Source organism: Pygocentrus nattereri, chromosome 28 (assembly GCF_015220715.1).
Source record: "Pygocentrus nattereri isolate fPygNat1 chromosome 28, fPygNat1.pri, whole genome shotgun sequence".
NCBI lineage: Eukaryota > Metazoa > Chordata > Actinopteri > Characiformes > Serrasalmidae > Pygocentrus > Pygocentrus nattereri.
In genome coordinates this window covers 1,004,122-1,027,717 of record NC_051238.1, presented here as the reverse complement: position 1 = coordinate 1,027,717, position 23,596 = coordinate 1,004,122, and the positions used below count along the sequence as shown (strand labels likewise).

Here is a 23,596-nt window from a genome sequence, read left to right as displayed (position 1 = left end):
TTTGGGGTCACCTGTCAGATTTACAGTTTCTGTTGTTTTCCATACAGTAATAGTTTGTACGGTGAATTCTGAGTGTTTGTACCTCCATCCTGAGACTCGATGGTGATGATGCCCTCCCTCTCCGGCCCAAAGCCCTGCGTGGTCTGCGCTTGAACTTTAAACTTGTACGGCACATTCTCACTGAGGTCAGACACGGTCAGTGAGGTGGCTGCGTTACCGCTGACCTGGAAGGAGCGTATATCTCCTGCAGGAACAATGGGAATGCACAGAAACCGTTACATATCAGACTGTATGTTCAACGTTCAATGATTTATTTTCTTAACATTCTGCCTTATTTCAACATGTAGACTTTTATTTTGAAATGTTTTCTTAAAATGTCGACTTATTGTGCTGGAATAATTGCTTTCTTTACCTTTGCATGCCTAAAAAAGATGGTTCTTCAATAGTTCTTTAGTAAAAGCCACTGTTCTTTATAGAACAATGAACTATATTATAAATATTTCTTTGCATGGTAAAATGGTTCTTTAGGTTGATAGAGAACCTGTTGTGTATGGTTCTACATAGCACCAAAAAGGGTTCTTCTACTGTTACAAGCTTGACATCACTACAACAGCACAACCCTTTTTGGTACAATATAGAACCATTTTCCAAAAGATTTCTATAGAGCCATATACAAAACAACACGTTCTCCATCAATCTGAAGAACCATTTGACCAAGCAGAGGCATGCAAAAGGTTCTTTACAGATTAATGGTTCTGTATAGAGCCATTGTTTTTCTAAAGACCCATCTTTTTCAAAATTTTACATTACTCCCACAAAAAGGACTGAATATCTTAAAATAACGACTTGTTTTCACAAAACTCTTAACTTACTAAACTCGCTATAATAAGTAAAAATTTCAGAATAAGGACAAATTTAAAGATCAAAGGAATGGGGGACCCAGCTAGTGGGTGGAATTTTACATATGTTTATTTATAAATTTAAGAAATTAGAAATTGGGGTGGAAGAAAAAAATCTTTCATTGTTTCAACATAAGAGAAATTTGAAAGATAAATTAAAATCCTGAGATTTCTACATAAGTCAAATCATTATTTTAAGATCAAATTCAAACTTTTGACATAATAAAACTAGCAGTATTGATAAACTGCTACAGGTCGGTAGTTATAAACAAGCAGTGACTGAGATTAATCTTTCAGATGATTAACTAAATAATAATAAATAAGTGTGCAGTGTAATCAGCTGATCGCCACTGAGAGGCTAATTAAAGGTGAAGACGAACACAAAAGCAGGATAATGACCTCCGCCATGCAGCTGTTCACAGGTGACCACATAACCCAGGATCTCTCCATTGGGTTTGCGTGGTTTATCCCAGCTGAGCTGCAGAGTCTCCGGGCTCAGAGCCGTGAAGACGAGCGGACCTGGAGCGCTGGGCGTGCTCAGAGTGAACGAGGAGCCTGACAACCCAAACAGACACACTTATCATCACATCAGCATCTACATCTTCTCAGCAGGGGGTTAACAGAGGATCATTCAGCCTATTCCACTGTTTTAAGTGGGAATTCTATCATTTTTACAAAAAGAGTGGTTTGGTGTGAAACGCTCTGTTCTAGAGAAACTTACCAAGTCAGAATTGAGAGTTAAACAGAGTTAAACACACATTAACCCAAATATAAATCTCCGAAATCTACGCATCAAGCCTCGCTGTAAGTTATGACTTAAAGGTTTAAATCTTTTTCTTTTTCACTCATTTTAATACATTTTTACACATAATTAGGTGGTTCAGATGTAAACAGATTGGGTTCAGAGTGGTTTGGTGTGAAACGCTATGTTCTAGATAAACTTAATGAGTCAGAACTGCTCACAGTGGTGGTGATAGGAACCAGACGTCCCCCTCTAAAAGCTCCTCACAGAAAGTTCCTACATGAACTGGTTCTGAATTCACTGCCTGATTTATGCCTGACTATTTTCCGTCATCAACATTCCATATGAACTCAGAAGACTCGTGTAGGTTCTCTGGTGGTTCTGGATGGTAAATAAAGTGTCTATATCTGTGTTGTAGTCATGGCGACGTCTGGTTCCTATCACCACCACTGTAAAGACGTCTGAACCGTTTCACACCAAACCCTCTGAATGGCTCTGTTCAGTAAACTGAGTGTGGCTAGTTTAACAGGAGCTCTATCAGAGAACAATTCATCTAAGTATCAGCAGTGGAACATCACTGACCCCTACAGACAATTAGATGTTATGACAGGAAGAATGTCCCCACCTGGTACGGGGCTGAGGGGGCTCTTGGGGTCCACGGTGGACTCGATGGTGATGACCCCCTCTCTCTCGGGCCCCCAGCCCTCCTGACTCTGAGCTTTCACCTTGAACAGGTAAGACTGGTTGGGCAGCAGGTCCTGCACCACCACAGAGTTCTGCGCGGGGTTCGTGATATCCACACGCTTCGTCTCACCTGCGGAGACCATTCCAAATATATTAAAGCATTCATTCATTCATTAATAAAGGAGGATGATTAGCCTCTTCATATAAAATCATTTTACTCATTTTAGATGCATTTTCAAAATAAAAGTCACCATTTTTACTCTGAAAAACTATATTGCTCCTCATTTCTGGACAAAAATGGCTTTGCCCCTTTGAACAGAAGGTGTTCTGACCCTGACCTTCTGCCTAGACTTTCAACCTCCTTTTAATTCTTTAACATGTTATTGTGCAGAAGGTTCATTCAACAGTCTATACATTGTTGTTGGAGGTTTAACTGTCTTGGGTTTAAATGCTTGAGTTAAAAGGAGACAAAATAGCTGTGTAATATACAAATACTTAAGAAATGAGTTTCACTGAAAATGATAGTTTTTCAAAATAAAAAATTAGGTCTTTTATTTTGAAAAAATAATTACCTGAGCAAAATTACATAGTAGTCCATTTTAATACCATGAACGACATGTATACTTGTGTTTATCTTCAAATCTTTGTGCACAATTTTGTACTTGCTGGATTTACATACTGGGAAAAAAAATTGAACAATATAAAATATAAAAAAATGCAAGTCTGACAAGATTCACTAGCCTTTTGTACAGGAGATCTGACACTTTATCACATTGTTTGACTAATGGATATGAATCCTCAGACTAATATCTCCATTTTTTTTACATAATTTGAAAATATATGTTGCTCTTTGTATTGTGTATAAATTTCATGATGAATGGACCAAAAAAAAAAGACATAAAATGACTTGGAAAAATTCTGGTTCCATTCACTTACATTAAAAGTTAAGTGCGTTTTTTCGTTCTCCTGTAAAGTTACCATTTTGGAGATACGAGGTTCCAACAGTAGCGAAATATAAGATATATAAGCACTTCTACTGCTACAATGTCTAACTGAAGTCATCTTATACGTAGCCTGAATCATTTTTAAGGTGGTACTGAAGTGGATCCGAGCTGTACTGACCTCCGTTGAGGAGCTGGTAGAGGACACAGTATCCCAGCACAGGGTTCTCACAGTGGGGCTCCTGCCAGCTGACCTTCAGTGCTGTGGGGCCCAGGGCCGAGAACACCAGCCTGCTCGGGGTTTCGGGGACGCCGCGGGTCAGCCGAGAATCTACAGGTACCGACAACACTCAGGTTCAGAGGAACATCAACATTTAACTTCTGAGGTGGCAGCAGAATCACTCACTGAGGTACGGCTACCGAAGGGGTGGGCGATACGACGACATGATCGCGATAACACAATAAATCTGAATTTATGATGTAGTAAAGTCTATAACGGAGGAGAAAACATGGTAAATGTTTACTACAACTGCATAGGGGCTTTGTTGGAACATTATGAGGTCAGCAAAGATGTCCTTTACATCTGTGGGACTCTACAAAATAATGTCCTTACAAGTATTAACAACTGAAACAAATTCAAAATCAAACATTTGCTTTAAACGTGACAATTACTATATTGTTACAACACCCAAAAGAGAAAGTTAGTTTAGTATGAGAAGGGAATGGCAGAACTGCACCACCTGCTGGTTGTGGTCAAAACATTTTGAACATTTTATTATATTATCAACTGGTAAAAATCTTTGCAACTTTGGTGTGACTGAACAAGCACAGCAGCTCTGAATACAATGTAGCAGCCGTAGAGCCTAGAGCCAAGTTTCCTAATGTTCTCCAAAAAAAAGCTTTTACACCTGTCACACACTTTTCCAACAGAGAAAATGACCTCTTTGTACTTAAAATCGCACTGCATTGGGAATGTATGGTAAATGTTGTCAGCTTTGGAAAAATGCTTATAAAAACTGTACTTCTTTAATTTACTGTCAATTGTAACTGAATATGGGGACAATGTGGCACATAATGCTGTAAAACCTGTAACATGAAGTACCTCCAATTCAGTCAATTTGCATTCTTAATTGGAAAACAGCAGAGGCCGCTCTGACCACTTTCCTTGCCCATAGTTTCACCCTATTTATTTATTCTGAGATTCCAAGATGCAGTAGGTGAAACATCACAAGTATTGCGATATTATATAGCAACTCATTGGCAACTTTGGCACTAATTTTTTTAAATGAAAGATTCTTAATCTTGATTTTTAGGCCACTGAAACATCTTGTTCATGAAGGTTTTGAAGAAAAGTGAAGGTCAGGGATTCAGAAACATCACTAGGTTCTTATAATTCCTTAGCACACATTTTTCAATCAATCCAGAGTGTCTCTGACAGCTCATTCAGACTCCACACTTTGGATTGGTTGGTTCTAGGTACACTCACCCTGGAGAACCCTGTCCAGGTTCTGCAGAGCATCGTTGATGTCTTCTGCATGATTGCGAACGTTGGAGCTCAGGCTGTAGCTGGTAGTTGTACTCTGGCTGAAGCTAGAGCTGCCTGAAAGAGCACCACCGCAGGCCATGGCAGGGAAGTGCAGCGCAGGGCAGGACAGGGCAGCGAGACCAGACAGACATGCCAATGCACAGGGAAGAGATGCAGCAGAATGGTAGGAACGTTAGAACGAGAATGAGAGGAGACAATGAGAACTTGAGCGACAGTTAGCCAAAGGTTCCTGCAAAAAGCTGTTATACCTGCCAGCCATTACTTCAAACAGATAACGATGCCTTTCGGCTCAAAGCAAGGACAAAGACGTTACAGCAAGCTGTGACTTACTTAGGAAGTCAGAAAATCCTCCAGTCAAATCGCCCATCACGATGGAGTCCCTGATGCCGTCGTTGTCAAAGTAGGTCTTGTTCTCGGAGCGTTTCCTCAAGATCACGTCCTCAGTGTGGAGTCCGCCACTCGTCTGGATTTCATGCCTTCGCGGCAGAGATCCACCTGGAAAGCAAGTGTAATAATCAATCAATTATTTGCTAGTCAATTAACCCATAAAGGGCTCTATTTTGCAGCTGTAAAAAACTTCAGCAAACGTAAATCATAACACAGTAAACGAAACCTCAGAGACTCGAGACTCGAATTGGACTCGCACCTCACAAACTCTAGACTCACACTTTAGAAACCCAAGACTTTGAGAGTCTTTGAGACTCAACCTGACTCAGATTCGCACCTCAGAAACTTGAGACTCGACTTGGACACACCTCCAAGGCTCAAGACCTGAATCAGACTGGCACCTCACAGACTCTAGACTTGTAGCTCAGAGACCCGAGACTCAATTTGGACTTGCACCTCAGAGACTTAAGACTAACATCAGACTCACACCTTTAAAATCCTAGAGTCAAATTATACTCCCATTTCAGAAAATTGAGGCTTGAGTCTGGCTCGAACCTTGCTTAAACCTCAGAGACTGAAGACTCAATGCTTAGACTATATTAGACATAAGAGTCTAATCGGACTGGCACCTCAGACACTTGAGACTCAAATCAGTTTTGCACCTCAGAGATCCAAGAGTTCTCTATTAGTTTCTGAGACTTGACTCAAACCGCACCTCAAATCAAGCCTCAAATCAGACTGGCACCTCAGAGACCCAAGACTTCTTTGAGTGGTCCAACTAGAACTCGCACCTACATAATCTCAAGACTCAATTTGGACTCATATTTTAGAGACTTGAGACTTGATTTGGACTCAAATCAAACTCCCACCTCAAAACTCAAGACCTGTCTCAGACTTGCACCTTTGAGACTCCAATCAGACTCATCTCAGACAGTCAGCACGGACTCCCCAGAGATTCAAGGCTGGACTTGACTCGGACTAGAGACTTGACTCAGATTTGCATAAAGTGATGTGATCGGCGCTTCAATTATGTTTATCATCCAATCCAAAGTGTTTCTGTTAGGACATTCAGACTCAGTTTGTATTGATAATTCTAGGTCCACTCAACCTGGAGAAACCTCTCCTGTAACATTTAAGTTCTGACTCTAATCTAAAACCCCTCCAACTAACTAATCAAGATTCTCAGTAGTGTCTATAATAGGTTCCAAGATTGTTTAGTTTTGTTCCTAACTAAACTATGTAGAATGATTGCTCTGCAAGTCTGGAATCTTCAAGCAAAGATCTGAGTACTTACCTTTTCCAGATATGTAAGTTGTTGTGGTCTCCATTGTTTGGTTGCCAACTCCTGGACGGGGTGAGAGGCTGTAACTGGTAGAAGAGGTGCTGATGTTCCGTGTCAGAGACCCACTTCCTCCTGGGAACAAGAACTTCTGATCCCATTTTCCATTGATCAGCTGTTCTGTAGATGCAAAAACAAGGAATAAAACAACCAACATTAGCTGTATGCCTGGCGGAAAAGTACCTCAACACCTTAGAGCTCCAGAATAGGGATGTGGCTGCAAAACAGCTGAGGCTGACCATCCTCTCGGTCTTCAGCTCCAAGGCGGAAGCTCTCCAATGGCAGCTGTAGCGGTAGCAGTGGCTGTGTGGCTAGCAACAGTATTAGCAGTTTCTCTCTGCAAACTAGAGGTCGTAACCCACCACAGTCAGCTGCATTCTGTTGGTCGCAGAAGGTACAGTAGTCCAGATGACACCAACCCAAAGCATGGTAGCAGGTTCCCTGATAGCAGTTTGAGACGAGTTAGCTATCCACAGCAGAGATGGATAGCTAGCTGTGCATGCTAGGAGAGCAGCGTTAAGGAAGGCTGGAAGGCTGGCAGGCTGGCATGCGCTCTAGCAGGTGGACATTGTTTGGGTCTTCACCTTGCTGAAGGGTCTGGATGTGGCCACCATGCAGATGGCCACCTGGATGAGGGGTCTGTAAATGGCTAGCTGGCGGCGGGTCATCGCTGCCTTCAGTGCTGGAGCTCAGGCGGTATGGAATGACGTCCGCAGGCAGTTTCCAGGACACCGTACGGAGATCCAGGTCCGAACCCACTAGCTTAACATGCTTCCAGCGCTTGCCTTTGGAGTTCATGTGGGGGGAAGCAAGCAAAGCATGGAGGACGAGTAGGCAAAGCCATGGTTAGTGACTATAATTAGGCAAAGCGATGAAGGGAAGGAAGGAGAAGAAGCCCTTCTTAAGCACCTCAATGCCAAAGACTGAATCAGCTGCAGAGGTTGAGCTTATATGAAGTCTAACATTAACTTTAACAGTCTCACAATGGAAAGGAAGAAGACACGTCAACAAATCTGTCATGACTTTACACTGGGAATACAATTTCAATATAGCAGTAAGCGAGAAAAGGAAGAAAACAGTCAGGTCATTTCGACTGAGGCTTCTGTGCATGGAAGCTGATGATTGAAGAAAGCGATGGTTTTTATATATTGCTTGGGTATGACCGATATATCAGTTGGCTGATAACATCAGCTGATATTGATATTGATGCATGGTACTATGCATGGTAATGCATGGTACTACCAATATAGGTGAACACTGGAGTTAAAACCTAAAAATGAAAAATTGTAAGACATGAAATCGCTTACTGGAATTTATTATTATAGTCAATATCGGCCACAAAATTTTCATATCGGTCAGACTCTCATCTGAACAGCTAGTTATTATCCTTTAGGCATGAACACAAAACAAATCAGAATCCTGGCCACCAAAGCTAGCAGCGTCTGAACATTGTCCATTTAAAAGCATTTAAGCAGCTTACGCAGATTGATAGAAACAAACTGACTTATTAATACTTGTAGCACAAACAATCAATTAAATGCGTTTTTGCGAATTAAAGGGAGCTGAAAGTGCTAACAGTGAATAAAAACTAGCATCGCATGAAAGCATGAAGTTAATGAACAACATACGTTTGATCTACTTTATATGCAAATTGCAAGCGATAAAATGAAAATGCATTTTTAAAAATGTGGGATTTTTAGCTCATTTCCTTTAAACTGACATTACGTGATGAAAATACTTTAAATAATGATGTCATTTCCTGTTGTCACACAAGTTTTGGTTGCTTCCGTCCTTGATTTCATGAACTTGTGGCCTGACATTCCCATTGCCTTCTGCTCAGGACATTCCCTTTATTTTAATTTAGATTTTATTTAATTTTTCCCATCAGAACCAGTGTGGATTTTCACGACAATCCTCTTTAAGCGTTAAAACATTTTCATTAAAAGAAGTCCCTTGGACAGAAACACAGTTAGTGATCCGATTGGTCACATTAGCGTTTGCGGCTAAGCTACCCCTGTGAAGTGCTATCGTGAAACATATACAGACGTATGAACCGTCTGAATGGCAGATTTGGAACGTACCTTCGGTTAAGTCAGACACGCTGGGCCTGCCGCTGGCAGTGGGTGAGCGCAGGACTTCGTTACTGTACATCAGATAGCTGTCGTACTCCTCGCCTGCTTCTGCATCCACGATCGGAATATCAGGGATGATGGGAACTACAGGAGGGTGAGAATGGAAACCAGACCAATCAGAACGCCAGCAAGCGACCAAAGATCTTGATTGTTGGAACATTATCCAAGACGTTATGTAAACCATACCAGGCGTGCACAATCGGACCTTATAATATAACATTGTAGAAGTCCTAACAGACTTACTGGACATGGGCCTGTGTGGCTGGGTTGCCAGATTGATGGTGGCATCTCTGTAGGGTCCCCAGCCCACCTTGTTGCTGGCGCGCACTTTGTAGCAGTACGTCTGCGACGGCTGCAGGTTCTCAATCAGCAGCATGCGCTTCTTTGGGTTGTCGATCTTCACCTTTTTAGAGGGTCCAATGGGTTCTAGACACAGAGGAAAGAGAATTTGAAGAAAATGTCGTTGTACAGCAGAAAGGAGAGCCCTGGAATCTGAAAGCTACACAACTGTGTGACATTCAAATGAATTCAAATTTATTTTAAAACACATCCAGAATGTTATAAACTGGACATCACAAGTTATTTTATATGCTTTATTCTACATTTTCAGTAGTGAAAGACAAAAAGTTACTAAATGATAAATACTGCAATTATTTATTTTTTAGAAATTTGTCATATTTTCTGAACTGTTTAGAAAAAGTGTCTTACTTAGTGCTTCATTCTGGATGATAATTTAAATGTATTTTTAGTTTTTCATTTGCAGTAATATGCTAATGTGTGCAATATGTTGTCAGGACAGGATTACGGTTAGATTTACTCACTGCTGTCCTCGTTGATGGGCGTGTAGACGACCTCATACTCCGTAATCACCCCATTGGGTTCCGCTGGCTCTGCCCAGCTCAGCTGAGTGACAGTCGGGCCGATGACGTTGAAGGCCAGGCGTCCTGGTTCACTGGGCACTGCAGTTAGAAGACATTTAGAACAGATGTTAACAACAAAAGTGCCAAAGAAAATCCATATTTTAGTGTTATTCCAGCCCTGATTCATCAAAATAATTGAACATATTGGAAAAATTGGACACAGCCTGGCTGTCAATGTGTTGTGGTAAGAGGTAACATGGCAACATGGCAATGCAATATATTCTGTGAAATACATGTGATATATATGTTAAAATTAGATTTAAAATAATTAGTCTTAAACATTAGAAACATTGTGAAAAGTAAAAAAAAATCACTGGAAAATGTGGGAAAATGATTATTAAGTATTATTAATTAGTCAATCAGGCTTGTTTGTTCATCCAAAAAAAAGTTTGTCAGTTTGATTCCAAGTATTTATGTTTATTGTGATATACAGTATCTATAGTATATACAGGTATATACTGTATGTGAAAGTTTTGGCATCCCTGGTCAAATGACGCATTTTCATGTACTTCTAATACAGGACTGCCGTCCATTCGCTTGTTTTGTTTTTGTGTACTGGTTTTGTTTTGTGTGTGTTTTTATGTTACTCATCAGGCCTTAAACCAAGTCAGTTATAGTCAACTCAGGAGCATAATTAACTCTCTAACCCTTCACACCTCTCAGCAATGAGATTCTAAAATTATATGATCACTTGTCATTACCACAGTCTATAATGCAGTTAACCATCTGGGGCCTACAAACCCACCCACACATAAAATTCTCTGTTTCTATATCTGTTTGTGTCTCTTTGTGATGTTCCAGCTCAGAAATCCACTTCCTGAATCTGTAGAGCCGCCCTTTCCACTCCATCTCATCATGAGATCCTACGAGACTCACATTCGGAGTTATGAGCCTATGAAGAGGGGCGGAGATATACCATCTGCATTTCACCATGTGGAGCTGGTGGATTGATGTGTCCGTCTACATTCTGTGTGAAACTGACTGATGGACACTCAGGAGATCACTAAGGACTGACCGCCACACCCTTCATTCTTCATTCATTCTACATTGAAGACTCGTGTGAAACGACATAAGAGAGTTTACAGCTGCTGAATCTGCTGCAGCGGGTTTGGAAAGTAGTGATGAAGATAACGGAGCGTTTAGATATGAAACATATGAGGATCGTGTTATATAGATATGCAAAAGGTTAAGAAGATTAAAAGTGTTGAAATAAGGACAAGATCTGGAAGACCAAGAAAAATCTTGAATAGAATTACTGAAGTATGCAAAGCAAAACCCCACATCGCTGCCATGGATGGGATGGGATTTTACTGGGATGGGAAATGTGATGCACTGGATCAGTGTGTAGTGCTGATGCGTGGAAGCAAAATTATGAATATTTCTGACATGAAACTGTTCTGATTCAAGAACAAAAAACTGTTAGCTGTCTACAGGAAATGCCTGGAGCTGAAAGAGTTCAAAAGTAGCCAAGACATTTTTTTTTTTGCACTTTTTTTTTATGAGGACAATAATTCACATACATTACAACTTGCAGAAATACGTGTTCCATGCAGAAACCTTTAGTGTTGACGTTTAACCATAGACTTACTTTCATTCAACATCATTTCAACGTGCAGGTTGTTTTCTCTAAAATAATTTTTCCCATACAGAAATACAGGTTCTTTTTGCACGTGACGCTGATTACAGAATAATAACTTCAGAGGTCAGTTCTTTAAATGACTGAATAACTCACCATCCTCCAGAGTCTGGCATTGCACTATGTCGCTGTAGCCCCCGTCTCCCTGCGCGTTGTAGGCACATACGCGCATCTCGTAGTCGCAGTATGGGTAGAGGTTGGTCAGCTCTGCCTGAGGGTTCTTCACATCTACCACCTGAGCATCAGCTTCTGGGTCTCCATAGATCCAGTACTTTACCTGAACGCGGAGCAGCACATTCAGAAACAAAGATCTTTCTTGGAAAAAAGGCTTAGCTGTCATTGAGTTTACATGCAAACATAGCTAGTTACAAGAAACTCACGTGTTGTCTTTTCTCAGAAAAGTCACAAACTGACAAACTACCAACCAAAAATAGCACAACATGACGTATTTGTACATGTATCTGCTGAGCACTAGTCAGCACCATATGTATAGTTTGTGCTTTAATGCGTCTCACCTTGTAGCCTCTGGCGCCCGTCTGGGGTTTCCAGTTGAGGCGGATGTTTTTGGGGCCCACGGGCGAAGCCTCAATGTTGGTGGGGGGTTGAAGGCGGCCGCTGGGTGATGACATTAATGGGGCTCCTACAAACTGCATTGTATCTCCTGTTTTAGCAAATCAGAACAGAAAATCAGACAATTAGCTGAACATCTGAAGGATAGACTGATTTCTTTCCTCACATTTACATGTTACTATAATAACTGGACAATTAATAATTATTATCAAGCCTGTTGCTCATCCTGAAGCTGAGTTTAGGTGTTCTTCATAAAGTTGTTCTTCATAGTGGTCGATGACTAATGTTGCTAACATTAGCATGGTGACAGTGTTACCAGTGTAAAAGGGTGATTATCAGAGCAGGGGTTCTCAACCTTTTCCACCCCAAGGCCCACCTGTTTCTAATTGTAAGGCATAGCGGCTCACAAAAAAAAAAAAATCAACTTTTTAAAAAAAAAATAGCTTCATTTTCTTAATTGCTCACACTGAAAACTTCAGTGACAGAAGCTGAAATGTGTAGCTATGTTAAACATTCGTTTTGCAGAGATGACAAACAGGAAGAAAAAGAAAAATGGGTAGCTGCAGATGTGGACTGTGATTTGGAGCTGCAGTCCATTGCGTTTTCACCTCAAACACTAATGTGGCTCCCACAGGAGTCGCCGTTTGGTCTGGAGTCTCTTTAGTTTTCAGGGTTTTAGCTCCTCATCTGATGGCTTTTGGATCAACGTCATCACCATCAACAACAATAATAATGATCCTTATATGAATAGTCAGTTGTTTAGCAGTTTGAGTGTAACTCTGGTTGCTGATACTTGTCCAAAAATCAAATGCAGATCTTCACTTCTCATTTTTATCAGCAGCTCGAGCTGCAGGATGATATAAGCGCAGTGAGAGTCTGTAAAGAGTCAGACGCTAAAACAGGCAGATCACGCTGATGGTACAGCGCTGATGTGCTGATAGAAGAGGAATGTAGGCTCTATTGATGATTCCCTCGTTTGATCATAAGATGTGTTCACACCAGCCGTGAACTCCAAAGGGTTCTGCTGGAAGCAAACCGAGACCCACTGGTTTTGCCAAACCGGCGTCTGATGCAGACTCGAATATGGTTGGAGTTCAGACACATCAAAACAGCAGACTAAAGAAAAACGCTTGACAGGTCCACACCGGATGAGGCAGGAGAAACACCCTGAGGAACATCTCCATCTCTGACTAGCTGTCTGCACGGCTCCCGCAGCTGCATCGTCTCAAACCGATGACATCTAATTAGCCTGCGACTGCGATGTTTACACGTTTACTCTACTGGCCCACTGAGAACTACTGCCTGCCCCTGAGTTCAGGCCCGCTGACCACTAGAAGGTGCTTCATGGCCCACTGGTTGAGAAACCCTGTATTAGAGGAGCGCCTCATCAGTGTAGACTGGTTATTTAAGGTGGAGAAAGGCAGGAGGAGCTCTGTGCGCTTTGTTTTGTGTTGCATGATACTGATTTAATCTGGAATTCAACAACCAGACATTTGGTGTCTACGCTTTCCAAAAATATCACCAGCTGGTGCATTTCACCACTGTGGGTGATGACAGAAGTTGACCCGTTGTGGCCTACGGAACTTAGAAAATTGACAAAACATGTAATTTGACCAAACCTTTGTACATAACTGTACAGTTGAATAATATCTGGCTGAAATGTGTCTCAGTCCTCCTCTTACAGAGGTTTGACTGATCAGGGTTGGATCTGTTTTGAAAGGGTGTGTTTAAACATGCATTTAATGTGGATCATCTCCATCTGGATCTAATCATGATACTCAGAACCCATGAAACGACTGAGTGTAAACAGGGTCTTATGTACATCAACACCCAGTTGTCATCGAACATGGTAACTGTAGTGAGTGACTGACCTCTGTCGACAATGTGGACCTGTGTGGTCTTCCTGTCCTTGACGGAGCTGTTGGGGCTGGGGTCAAACAGCTCCAGCTCGAAGGTCTCAGGCTTTACTGGACTTTGGAGTGAATGCGGGTTGATGGCGATGTTCTTCTCCGTCTCTCCAGGGGCAAATTTGAGCTGGCCGTTCTGGTTAAGACGAGAGGAGTTGCGGATGCGCCAGTTCACGGTGGACGGGCTCTCCTGGCCCGGGGTTCGGATCACAGGAATGTTGTAGACCGGATCGGACACGCTGAAGGTCTGTGTGCTGTTCTTAAACATCATCACGCTGGGATCTGTCACAGGATACGAGACAATATAACATTATTAAATAAGAGCTACTGCATGCTTTTATCAGCAACTCTGCTGTAGATGCGTATCTAAACATCTACTGAATGAACCTTCTGCCAGATAGTTTGATGATAATTTGAGGCTCTCAAAACAAAGTAAGACTGCAGTAGTTAAAGATGCTTTAGCTGTAGAGAATCATGCTGCAGTTTCATAGACATGATTTCTGACTTGTAAAGTGGAAAGTGCAGATTTTAATATTTTACTCCAGTGTCTGGAAGCAGAGGAGGAGATTTGTTATTATGATTTAAATGTATGAAAAGTGTTTATTGTGTTTACAGTTTTGTTTTGCAGAAAGAAATAATCCCCTTAACATTTTTACATTTTCAGTTTTTGACATTTTTAAAGGAAACAGATTTAAAGTGCAGAAAATTTCAAGGAAATTTTCAAAATTGTCCCAAATTTTCCAAATCTATCTGTCTGTCTGACTGTCTATCCATCTGTCTATCTGACTATCTGTCTGACTGTCTATCTATCTGTCTATCTGACTGTCTGTCTGTCTGTCTATCTATCTCTATCTATCTGTCTCTGCCTGTCTATCTCTGTCTATCTCTGTCTGTCTGTCTGTCTGTCTGTTTGTCTGTCTGTCTGTCTGTCAGATTTCTAAGCATTCCAGATGCGAGAAAAGTACAAAGGTAAACTTGTTTATACTGTAATCTGTGCTGTACTGTTTACTGTGTAGCTGATAAAGTGAAAAGTGCTGTTTACCAGGTTTGTCAGTGATGTTGATGGTGGTCCGGGGGTACCGGCCCAGTTTGGCCCCCTGCCGGGGGTTGCTCAGGTCCAGCACAAACTGTTTGGGCTGTTTATCCAGCAGGGTGTCCGTCTCACTGGGCTGCAGCAGCTTCACCTGAACCATCTTCTGTGTCTCCCCAGGCGCGTAGGTCAGGTCTCCGTCCACTGACACGTAGTCCTGCAGAGAGAGACGCGGTGGGAGGGACAGTGACACTGTAACCATGGAAACGGGTGTAACATTACAATGTAAATGTGTAGCAAAACTGTGGAAACAGGTTTAGCATAACAATGTGTGCAGTGTAACCATGGAAACGGATGTAGCATAACAATGGAAATGTGTAGCGTAACCATGGAAACGGGTGTATCCAACTGGATATCAGTTGACCCATGCATAATGATCCTTGACCTTTGACTTTACCTTCCTGTCCTTGGCGGTGAGGTCACGGGAGCTGTAGGTGACCTGTGTGCGACCGTCCTCAACAATTTCACGGTTAATAGGGATGTTAGCCACGCCGTCTTGGCGAGAGAAGGTGTACGAGGGCTGGAGGAAGGTGAAGATGCTCTTAGCTGCACACACACACACACACACACACACACACACACACACACACACACACACACACACACACACACACACACACACACACACACATTTACATTGTAAACAATTAAGAACAAATTCCATGAAACATCATCAGTCAGTCAAACCCTTTCACATCCACCAAATTTACTATGATGAAGAAAAATTCCACACGACTTCTGATTGGATGAGGATCTATCAGCGCTTTTCTGGCATTTTTATATTTTTATTCATGAAGTCAGCGGACCCTGTGACCGAAAGACTTTATATAATAAGAATTTTGGTGATAAAAGCCACTTTTTAGTCCTTTAGTATAATCCATGTATAACCCTTTAGTCCTTTAGTATAATCCATGTATAACCCTTTAGTCCTTTAGTATAATCCATGTATAACCCTAACCCTACATTTCCAGCACCTGATCTATACTAAACACCCTGTAAGTACTCTGTATTCGTTTTGCATGCAGGGATACTGAATGTATATATACTATATATTTTGTAGCTGCATCTCGTATTTATTTATTTATAATGATTCTGACTCACTGTCTGACTCTGTTATGTCTGACACTAATTCTGACTCTGATTCTACTTCTGACTATAACTCTGACTCTGACTCACTGTCTGACTCTGTTATGTCTGACACTAATTCTGACTCTGATTCTACTTCTGACTCTAACTCTGACTCTGACTCACTGTCTGACTCTGTTATGTCTGACACTAATTCTGACTCTGATTCTACTTCTGACTCTAACTCTGACTCTGACTCACTGTCTGACTCTGTTATGTCTGACACTAATTCTGACTCTGATTCTGACACTGATTCTACTCCTGACTCTGATTCTGACTCTGATTGATTCTCACCATTTTCTTTGATGACAGTGATGTTGACGAAGCGTTTTCCGATTTTGGCAATTCCGACCGGAACGTCGATGGCCTCCACCAGCAGCTGCTTTTTAGGATCATCCTCATCTTTGATGAACAGCGGAACTCGAACGTCCACAGACTCCACGCCCTCCTGCAGCTCCACAGCCCCCGTCGCCTCTGAGGCACGGAAACAGAGCGCTGTCCTTTCAAAACCTCTCTTTTTCATTTTGAGTTCCATCAGTGGGAACATTTCCTCATCGTCTGTAAAGCTACTGTCGCTAAGCTTTGAGTTTGTTCTTATTACGGCCACATAATAAACATTCGTTAAATCATTTAATAAATGAAGTAATGGATATGTAAATAAAAGGAGGACGGAGGAAGTGATGCGCACCTCTGTCCGTGGCGACGGTGTAGTAGCCGGGCACCACTCTCAGGTTGCTGAAGTTTCCCACCTGCACCTGTTTGTCGGTCAAGCTTGCGATGTCGTTGTAGCTGGACCGCGGAGCCGACAGAACCGTGTCCACTATCGTGTTGTTCTGCCTGATGGAGGAGGAGCAGAACGTTAGGATCAGCTGCTAGTGTCAGAGAGCAGAAGGACACGGCATCAGAGGCTGATTAATGATGAGTAATGATTGATAATTGATCAGTGATGTTACCTCTTTCCTGCATTCCTCTGAGTCCTGCAGCAGAAAAGACACAGTCAAACAGACGGCAGTGACTCAGCTGGTCATGTGTTGGTTTGTTGATTGTTTTTAGCTCATCTTTGTTCACTTCTTTTGCAATAGAAGTGTGTGTGTGTATATATATATACTGTATGTGTGTATACATCCATCAGGCGTAACGTTCTGACCGCCTTCTTGTTTCTACGCTCATCGTCCACTTTATCAACTCCAATTACTGTAGAGCTGCACTCTGTAGTTCTACAGTTACAGACTGTAGTCAGTGGTCAGGACCCCCATGGACCCTCCCAGAGCAGGTACTGTTTGGGTGGTGGGTCATTCTCAGCACTGCAGTAACACTGAGGTGTTTAAAAACTCCAGCAGTACTGCTGTGTCTGATCCACTCAGACCAGCGCAACGCATACTAACACACCACCACCATGTCAGTGTTACTGCAGTGCTGAGAATGATCCACCACCCAAATAGTACCTGCTCTGTGAGGGTCCATGGGGGTCCTGATCAGTGAAGAACAGGGTAAAATTGGGCTAACAAAGTATTTTTTGCCATTTGGGAGATACAAGGTTTGATCCAACAGTAGTGATTATATAGGTGTTTACAATTATTACATCCCTGGACAAATGTTTTGGTGATTTTTGAAGTATAAGTAAGCATATATACAAACTTAAAAACAACACCACCAGTAAATAAATAAATAAATAAATAAATAATAATAATTTCATTTCTCTGCATTTTTGCACAATATTCTATTTAACATGTTGAGGAAAAATAAAACAAAAAGTGCCCAAACTTTCTAGTTTACTTTTATAGATATATGTTAAACTCAGATTCTCGCTGCACTCTTCTACATGGAACTCTCCCTTTTCAGAGATGAACATGAGCCTCACCTGAACCTGGTCTTCTGCACAAAGTGGGCGCCAGGGATCCGCTTGAACACGTCATTGAGCTGTCGATAAAAACACAGTGGTGAGGAAAAGCCACTATGGCACAACTGACCCCCACCCAAAAGACTGAGAACACGCTTTAAAGGCCAACTCACATTGTCCTCCACCTCCTGCCTGAGACCCTGAGCGTCCCGAGTCTCCGGGCGTGAGAGCTCATCTGAAAACTGCCTGTTCAGCCGCAGAGAGAGCGGGAAGTCGACTAGAGAGAGAAACAGACAACGGATACATTCATAAACTTCATTAATAAATACTGATGTAGTGGTAAAAACGTTATTCAGTATCTGCTATGACTTATTCAGTATCTGCTATGAGTTATTCAGTATCTGCTATGACTTATTCAGTATCTGCTATGACTTATTCAGTATCTGCTATGAGTTATTCAGTATCTGCTATGACTTATTCAGTATCTGCTATGACTTATTCAGTATCTGCTATGAGTTATTCAGTATCTGCTATGACTTATTCAGTATCTGCTATGACTTATTCAGTATCTGCTATGAGTTATTCAGTATCTGCTATGAGTTATTCAGTATCTCCTATGACTTATTCAGTATCTGCTATGACTTATTCAGTATCTGCTATGAGTTATTCAGTATCTGCTATGACTTATTCAGTATCTGCTATGACTTATTCAGTATCTGCTATGAGTTATTCAGTATCTGCTATGAGTTATTCAGTATCTGCTATGAGTTATTCAGTATCTCCTATGACTTATTCAGCGTCTACTGTGAATTATTCAGTAAGTAGTATGAATGCTATGAATTGCTATACTATAAGTACTATGAAGCGTTATATGGTGTGCAGCTGGATCCTCCTGTGCTGTCACACTCACTGATTTCTTTGGGGTTGGGCTGGATCTGATTCTGAGGGTGGCTGGGTGGACGGTGGACGTTGTCCCTCACTTTCCAGCGGACCACATCCGTGCTCTTAGGTGGGCCGGTCCGCACCAGAGGAGTGTCCAGATGATCTGAGGTCAGCAAAGACTGACGCAGCATGTAATGATCTTCCTTAAAGCCAACCATGCGACCTGCAGATGGAACCAGAACATCAGGAAGACGCCAGAGAGAAAATGTGCAGAAAGAATGGGTGGGGCTAAACTGCTGTAGCTGAATGGTGGAGCTAAACTGCTGTAGCTGAATGGTGGGGCTAAACTGCTGTAGCTGAATGGTGGGGCTAAACTGCTGTAGCTGAATGGGTGGGGCTAAACTGCTGTAGCTGAATGGTGGGGCTAAACTGCTGCAGCTGAATGGTGGGGCTAAACTGCTGTAGCTGAATGGGTGGAGCTAAACTGCTGTAGCTGAATGGGTGGAGCTAAACTGCTGTAGCTGAATGGGTGGGGCTAAACTGCTGTAGCTGAATGGGTGGAGCTAAACTGCTGTAGCTGAATGGGTGGAGCTAAACTGCTGTAGCTGAATGGGTGGAGCTAAACTGCTGTAGCTGAATGGTGTAGCTAAACTGCTGCAAGCTGAATAGGTGGGGCTAAACTGCTGTAGCTGAATGGGTGGAGCTAAACTGCTGTAGCTGAATGGGTGTAGCTAAACTGCTGTAGCTGAATGGGTGGGGCTAAACTGCTGTAGCTGAATGGGTGGAGCTAAACTGCTGCAAGCTGAATGGGTGGAGCTAAACTGCTGTAGCTGAATGGGTGGAGCTAAACTGCTGTAGCTGAATGGGTGTAGCTAAACTGCTGCAAGCTGAATGGGTGGGGCTAAACTGCTGTAGCTGAATGGGTGGAGCTAAACTGCTGTAGCTGAATGGGTGTAGCTAAACTGCTGTAGCTGAATGGGTGGAGCTAAACTGCAGTACGCTGATTCAGTTTCCTATGATATCAGCCCTTTAAGTCTTCAGGTCATTAGTAAAGCCCTTCGTTTAGCTGGTGTGACCAAAACAGTGATTACCTTTGGCGCAGCACGGACAGCACAGAGCTAAGAGCTGAGCCAGGCAGGCCTGATGGAGACACAGCACAAAAACATTACTATCCAACATATATAACACTAAAATAACCTTATATAAAGAGCTACATTCCGAAATTTTGGACTAAGCCAAATATGCGGAGTTAATTGTAACATCAGTGTTGGTTTAATAGTGAAAAACCTTTTAGTCTGGACTTAACAGCCACAAGTGGCCTCTAGAGTCATAATAACCTTATTAAACTGATATATAATCCATAGTATATACACACCTATATACTATATACACCGATCAGGCATAACATTATGACTCCTTGTTTCTACACTGTCCACTTTATCAGCTCCACTTACTGTATAGCTGCACTCTGTAGTTCTACAGTTACAGACTGTAGTCCATCTGTTTCTCTGATACTCTGTTACCCTGTTCTTCAGTGGTCAGGACCCCCATGGACCCTCACAGAGCAGGTACTGTTTGGGTGGTGGATCATTCTCAGCACTGCAGTAACACTGATGTGGTGGTGGTGTGTTAGTGTGTTGTGCTGGTCTGAGTGGATCAGACACAGCAGTGCTGCTGGAGTTTTTACTGACCACTTCAGTGTCACTGCTGGACTGAGAATAGTCCACCACCAAAAATATCCAGCCGACAGCGTCCTGTGGGCAGCGTCCTGTGGGCAGCGTCCTGTGGGCAGCGTCCTGTGACCACTGATGAAGGACTAGAGGATGACCAGCACAAACTGTGCAGCAGCAGATGAGCTGTCGTCTCTGACTTTACACCTACATTGCTGTCAGCGTTACCGCAATTGCGAGAATGATCCATGTAATAGTATACACTATATATCTATCGTATATAATAACAAATACCTTATATATAATAATATACACATCTATAACTTACAAAGACCTCACTTTACATTAAATAACAATAATCCTTAGCAATGCAAAAAAAGTTTAGGTAGTAAAATAAAAGCCACTTGTTTTGACGTTTTTGTCTTAACACAGTGAAATATTTCGTTTTAAAATGTGACACAAATGTCCAGATATGTAACTCGTCGCTATCAAGACAAAACCTCATATCTTGTTTTTCAGGTTTTGTACTGGGGCAGTCGTGGGCTGGAGGTCAGGGAACCGGCTTTGTGACCAGAAGGTCGCTGGTTCGATCCCCAGAGCCGACAGCACATGACTGAGGTGTCCTTGAGCAAGACACCTAACCCCCAACTGCTCCCCAGGTGCTGTAGATAGAGCTGCCCACCGCTCTGGGCAAGTGTGCTCACTGTTCACTAGTGTGTATGTGGTGTTTCACTGCACGGATGGGTTAAATGTGGTGGTCAGTTATGGGACTAATAAGGGTCACTTAATTAATCTTCATGATTTTAGAAAAGGCCTGTTCTCTTTTACTGCCCTGCTTTATGATGAACAGACAAAAATACTTCGAAATTCATTTGGAATAAATCATTTCTCCATTAAATTCCATCATAGATGTACCTTTGTTGGAGATACGAGGTTCAGACAGTGATAATATGCAGGTATGCATTATGTCTGTACTGATATACACTAGAACCGTGGTTCTTCACATGGTTCTGAATAGAAGCATGGACACTCAAAGAACCCTTTGCATGATTAAATGGTTCTCTGTGTGTTGTAGATGCTTTTATGTAGAACCTTTTTGAAAATGGTTCTGTATAGCACCATAAAGGGTTCTGCTATTGTTATGATATCAAGCCTGTACACAGTAGCAGAACCATTGTTGGTGCAATAGAGAACCGTCACCAACACATTCTCCATCAGTCTGAAGAACAATTTTACCATGCAGAGAACTATTTAGCCATGCAAAGTGTTCTTTGGGTGCTCATTGTTGTATATAGAGCCACTGTCTTTACTAAAGAACCCTTAAAGAACCTTCTTTGTGGGAGTGAATGTATGTGTTATGTGTGTTTATAGAGGGTAAAGTCCAGTTCAGTTTACTCAGTTCTGTTTCCAGTGAAACTCCGACATGGTTCTGGTCAAATGTTGATGTTTGTATTTCTACTGGAGTAAAATAACCTATTTTTATTATTTATTCAGTTCCATTTTAGTCAAACTCTAATTTAGTTCCTAATCCTTTTTCTTTGGGTTTAATTTGGTTCTGCTGTGCTGGTTTAGCTCCTGATCTCTGCTCCCACTCTGGAGCTTTACTGCTTTATTTTGGACCAGATAAAAGAACAGAACCTCAACATAAGGGACCTCAGTTCCTATGCTGACTCTTATTCGTTCCATTTTTTAATTAGTTTATTTATTATTATTATTATTATTATTATTCATACTTATTCTTGTTTAAACTATTTTATAAAATGATTAATAAGACATTTTCAGTTTATCCTCCTTTTCTTGTATTTATCTTCTTTTGATTTTGTTCATTTTTACATTGTAGCTAAGCTTTAATCATTGTTTTATCATTTATATGTGTTTTTATTATTAATGTTTACTTTTATTATTAGATATGTTCAACACATCATTGATCCCTTTCCCTGTATCAACTCGGCAACGTTGTAAATGAGGGTCACCCTCACTGTCCTCCGAGGTTAAATAAAGGTGGATGAATTGATTAATTGATTGATTGATTGTTTGATTGATCCATCCCACCTTAAATGATGCAGGTGTTGCTGCTGTGCCATTTACGGTGGAACAGATCATCTGAATGTTTGCGCTACTCTACACTGGTCTGTGTTTGTACGGCTGCATTGCTGCGCTAAAACCACCCAAATCGTCTTCACCCTACAGTATTTGTGCGGTTGTGAGTGGGCACCTTGCAGCAAGCGCAGTATTTCCAGCAGCAGAGCAGCAGAAGACCCAGGAGCAGCATCAGGAACATGATGAGAGGAATCAGCCAGAGGAAGCCTCCAGGAGGACAGTCTGCACCACAGCATAAACCCTGTTAGCTCATTTACACCCGGATACATGAACATTCACGCTGTTTTCCTTCTCCTCTCCTCCAAAGGTCCTGCAGCGCCGCTGTGCTGCAGCTTTCCAGAATAATCCGTCTCGTTTTAGTGTTTTTACAGACAGGAAAATGTTCAGTTCTCTCACTTTAGTGATTATTATTCTTTAGAGCTCATGAGCTTTGGCAGCACTGGATGTGACATCGTTTGTCAACCCAGTAAAGCCTGATGCTTATGGCAGGTTCCTCACCTTTCTTCTTCAGCACCTGCACCTCATGCTCTTTATCGGTGGGGTTCGGTGGGAAGTCCACGGTGTAATAATACGTACAGTCATCCTCCTCATCACGGTACTCACACGTTTCTATCACCTTATCTCCTAAAAAAAATAAATAAAAACATTTCCATTTATCCTGATACTTTTACTTTGTGTGTACTCAATAATTCACAGTAGATACTGAATAATTCATAGTACTGAATAATTCCTAATAAATACTGAATAATTCACAGTAGGTACTGAATAATTCACAGTAGATACTGAATAATTCATAGTACTGAATAATTCCTAATAAATACTGAATAATTCACAGTAGGTACTGAATAATTCACAGTAGATACTACTGAATAATTCACAGTAGGTACTGAATAATTCACAGTAGATACTACTGAATAATTCACAGTAGGTACTGAATAATTCACAGTAGATACTGAATAATTCATAGTACTGAATAATTCCTAATAAATACTGAATAATTCACAGTAGATATTACTGAATAATTCACAGTAGGTACTGAATAATTCATAGTACTGAATGATTCATAATAAATACTGAAAAATTCCTAAAAAGTACTGGTTAATTTATAGTAAAACACAGTAACTTAGCAATTCTTAGTAGTTACTGAGTAATTCATGGAGTCCCTCCAAAGAAAAACATGCATAAA

The 23,596-nt window shown here is 41.6% G+C and overlaps 1 protein-coding gene across 4 annotated transcripts in view; it reads right to left on the bottom strand.

Moving 5' to 3' along the window:
* itgb4 (integrin, beta 4) overlaps window positions 1-23,596 on the bottom strand; it is a 91,289-nt gene that overhangs the window by 5,594 nt on the left and 62,099 nt on the right. For 3 of the 4 annotated variants that reach the window (XM_037535807.1, XM_037535809.1, XM_037535808.1), the window contains exons 17-40: window positions 22,909-23,034; window positions 22,526-22,632; window positions 19,732-19,780; window positions 18,669-18,863; window positions 17,932-18,035; window positions 17,780-17,838; window positions 16,872-16,895; window positions 16,607-16,755; window positions 16,213-16,392; window positions 15,191-15,339; window positions 14,746-14,950; window positions 13,668-13,985; window positions 11,742-11,887; window positions 11,323-11,503; window positions 9,492-9,629; window positions 8,914-9,096; window positions 8,620-8,754; window positions 6,494-6,658; window positions 5,143-5,307; window positions 4,753-4,866; window positions 3,448-3,597; window positions 2,267-2,455; window positions 1,299-1,454; window positions 83-244 (exon numbers count right to left, since the gene is read on the bottom strand). In XM_037535807.1, the coding sequence (XP_037391704.1) occupies window positions 83-244; window positions 1,299-1,454; window positions 2,267-2,455; window positions 3,448-3,597; window positions 4,753-4,866; window positions 5,143-5,307; window positions 6,494-6,658; window positions 8,620-8,754; window positions 8,914-9,096; window positions 9,492-9,629; window positions 11,323-11,503; window positions 11,742-11,887; window positions 13,668-13,985; window positions 14,746-14,950; window positions 15,191-15,339; window positions 16,213-16,392; window positions 16,607-16,755; window positions 16,872-16,895; window positions 17,780-17,838; window positions 17,932-18,035; window positions 18,669-18,863; window positions 19,732-19,780; window positions 22,526-22,632; window positions 22,909-23,034 (3,549 nt within the window). The remainder of the gene's footprint in view (window positions 1-82; window positions 245-1,298; window positions 1,455-2,266; window positions 2,456-3,447; window positions 3,598-4,752; window positions 4,867-5,142; window positions 5,308-6,493; window positions 6,659-8,619; window positions 8,755-8,913; window positions 9,097-9,491; window positions 9,630-11,322; window positions 11,504-11,741; window positions 11,888-13,667; window positions 13,986-14,745; window positions 14,951-15,190; window positions 15,340-16,212; window positions 16,393-16,606; window positions 16,756-16,871; window positions 16,896-17,779; window positions 17,839-17,931; window positions 18,036-18,668; window positions 18,864-19,731; window positions 19,781-22,525; window positions 22,633-22,908; window positions 23,035-23,596) is intronic. The other variant, XM_037535810.1, reaches the window with a different exon arrangement.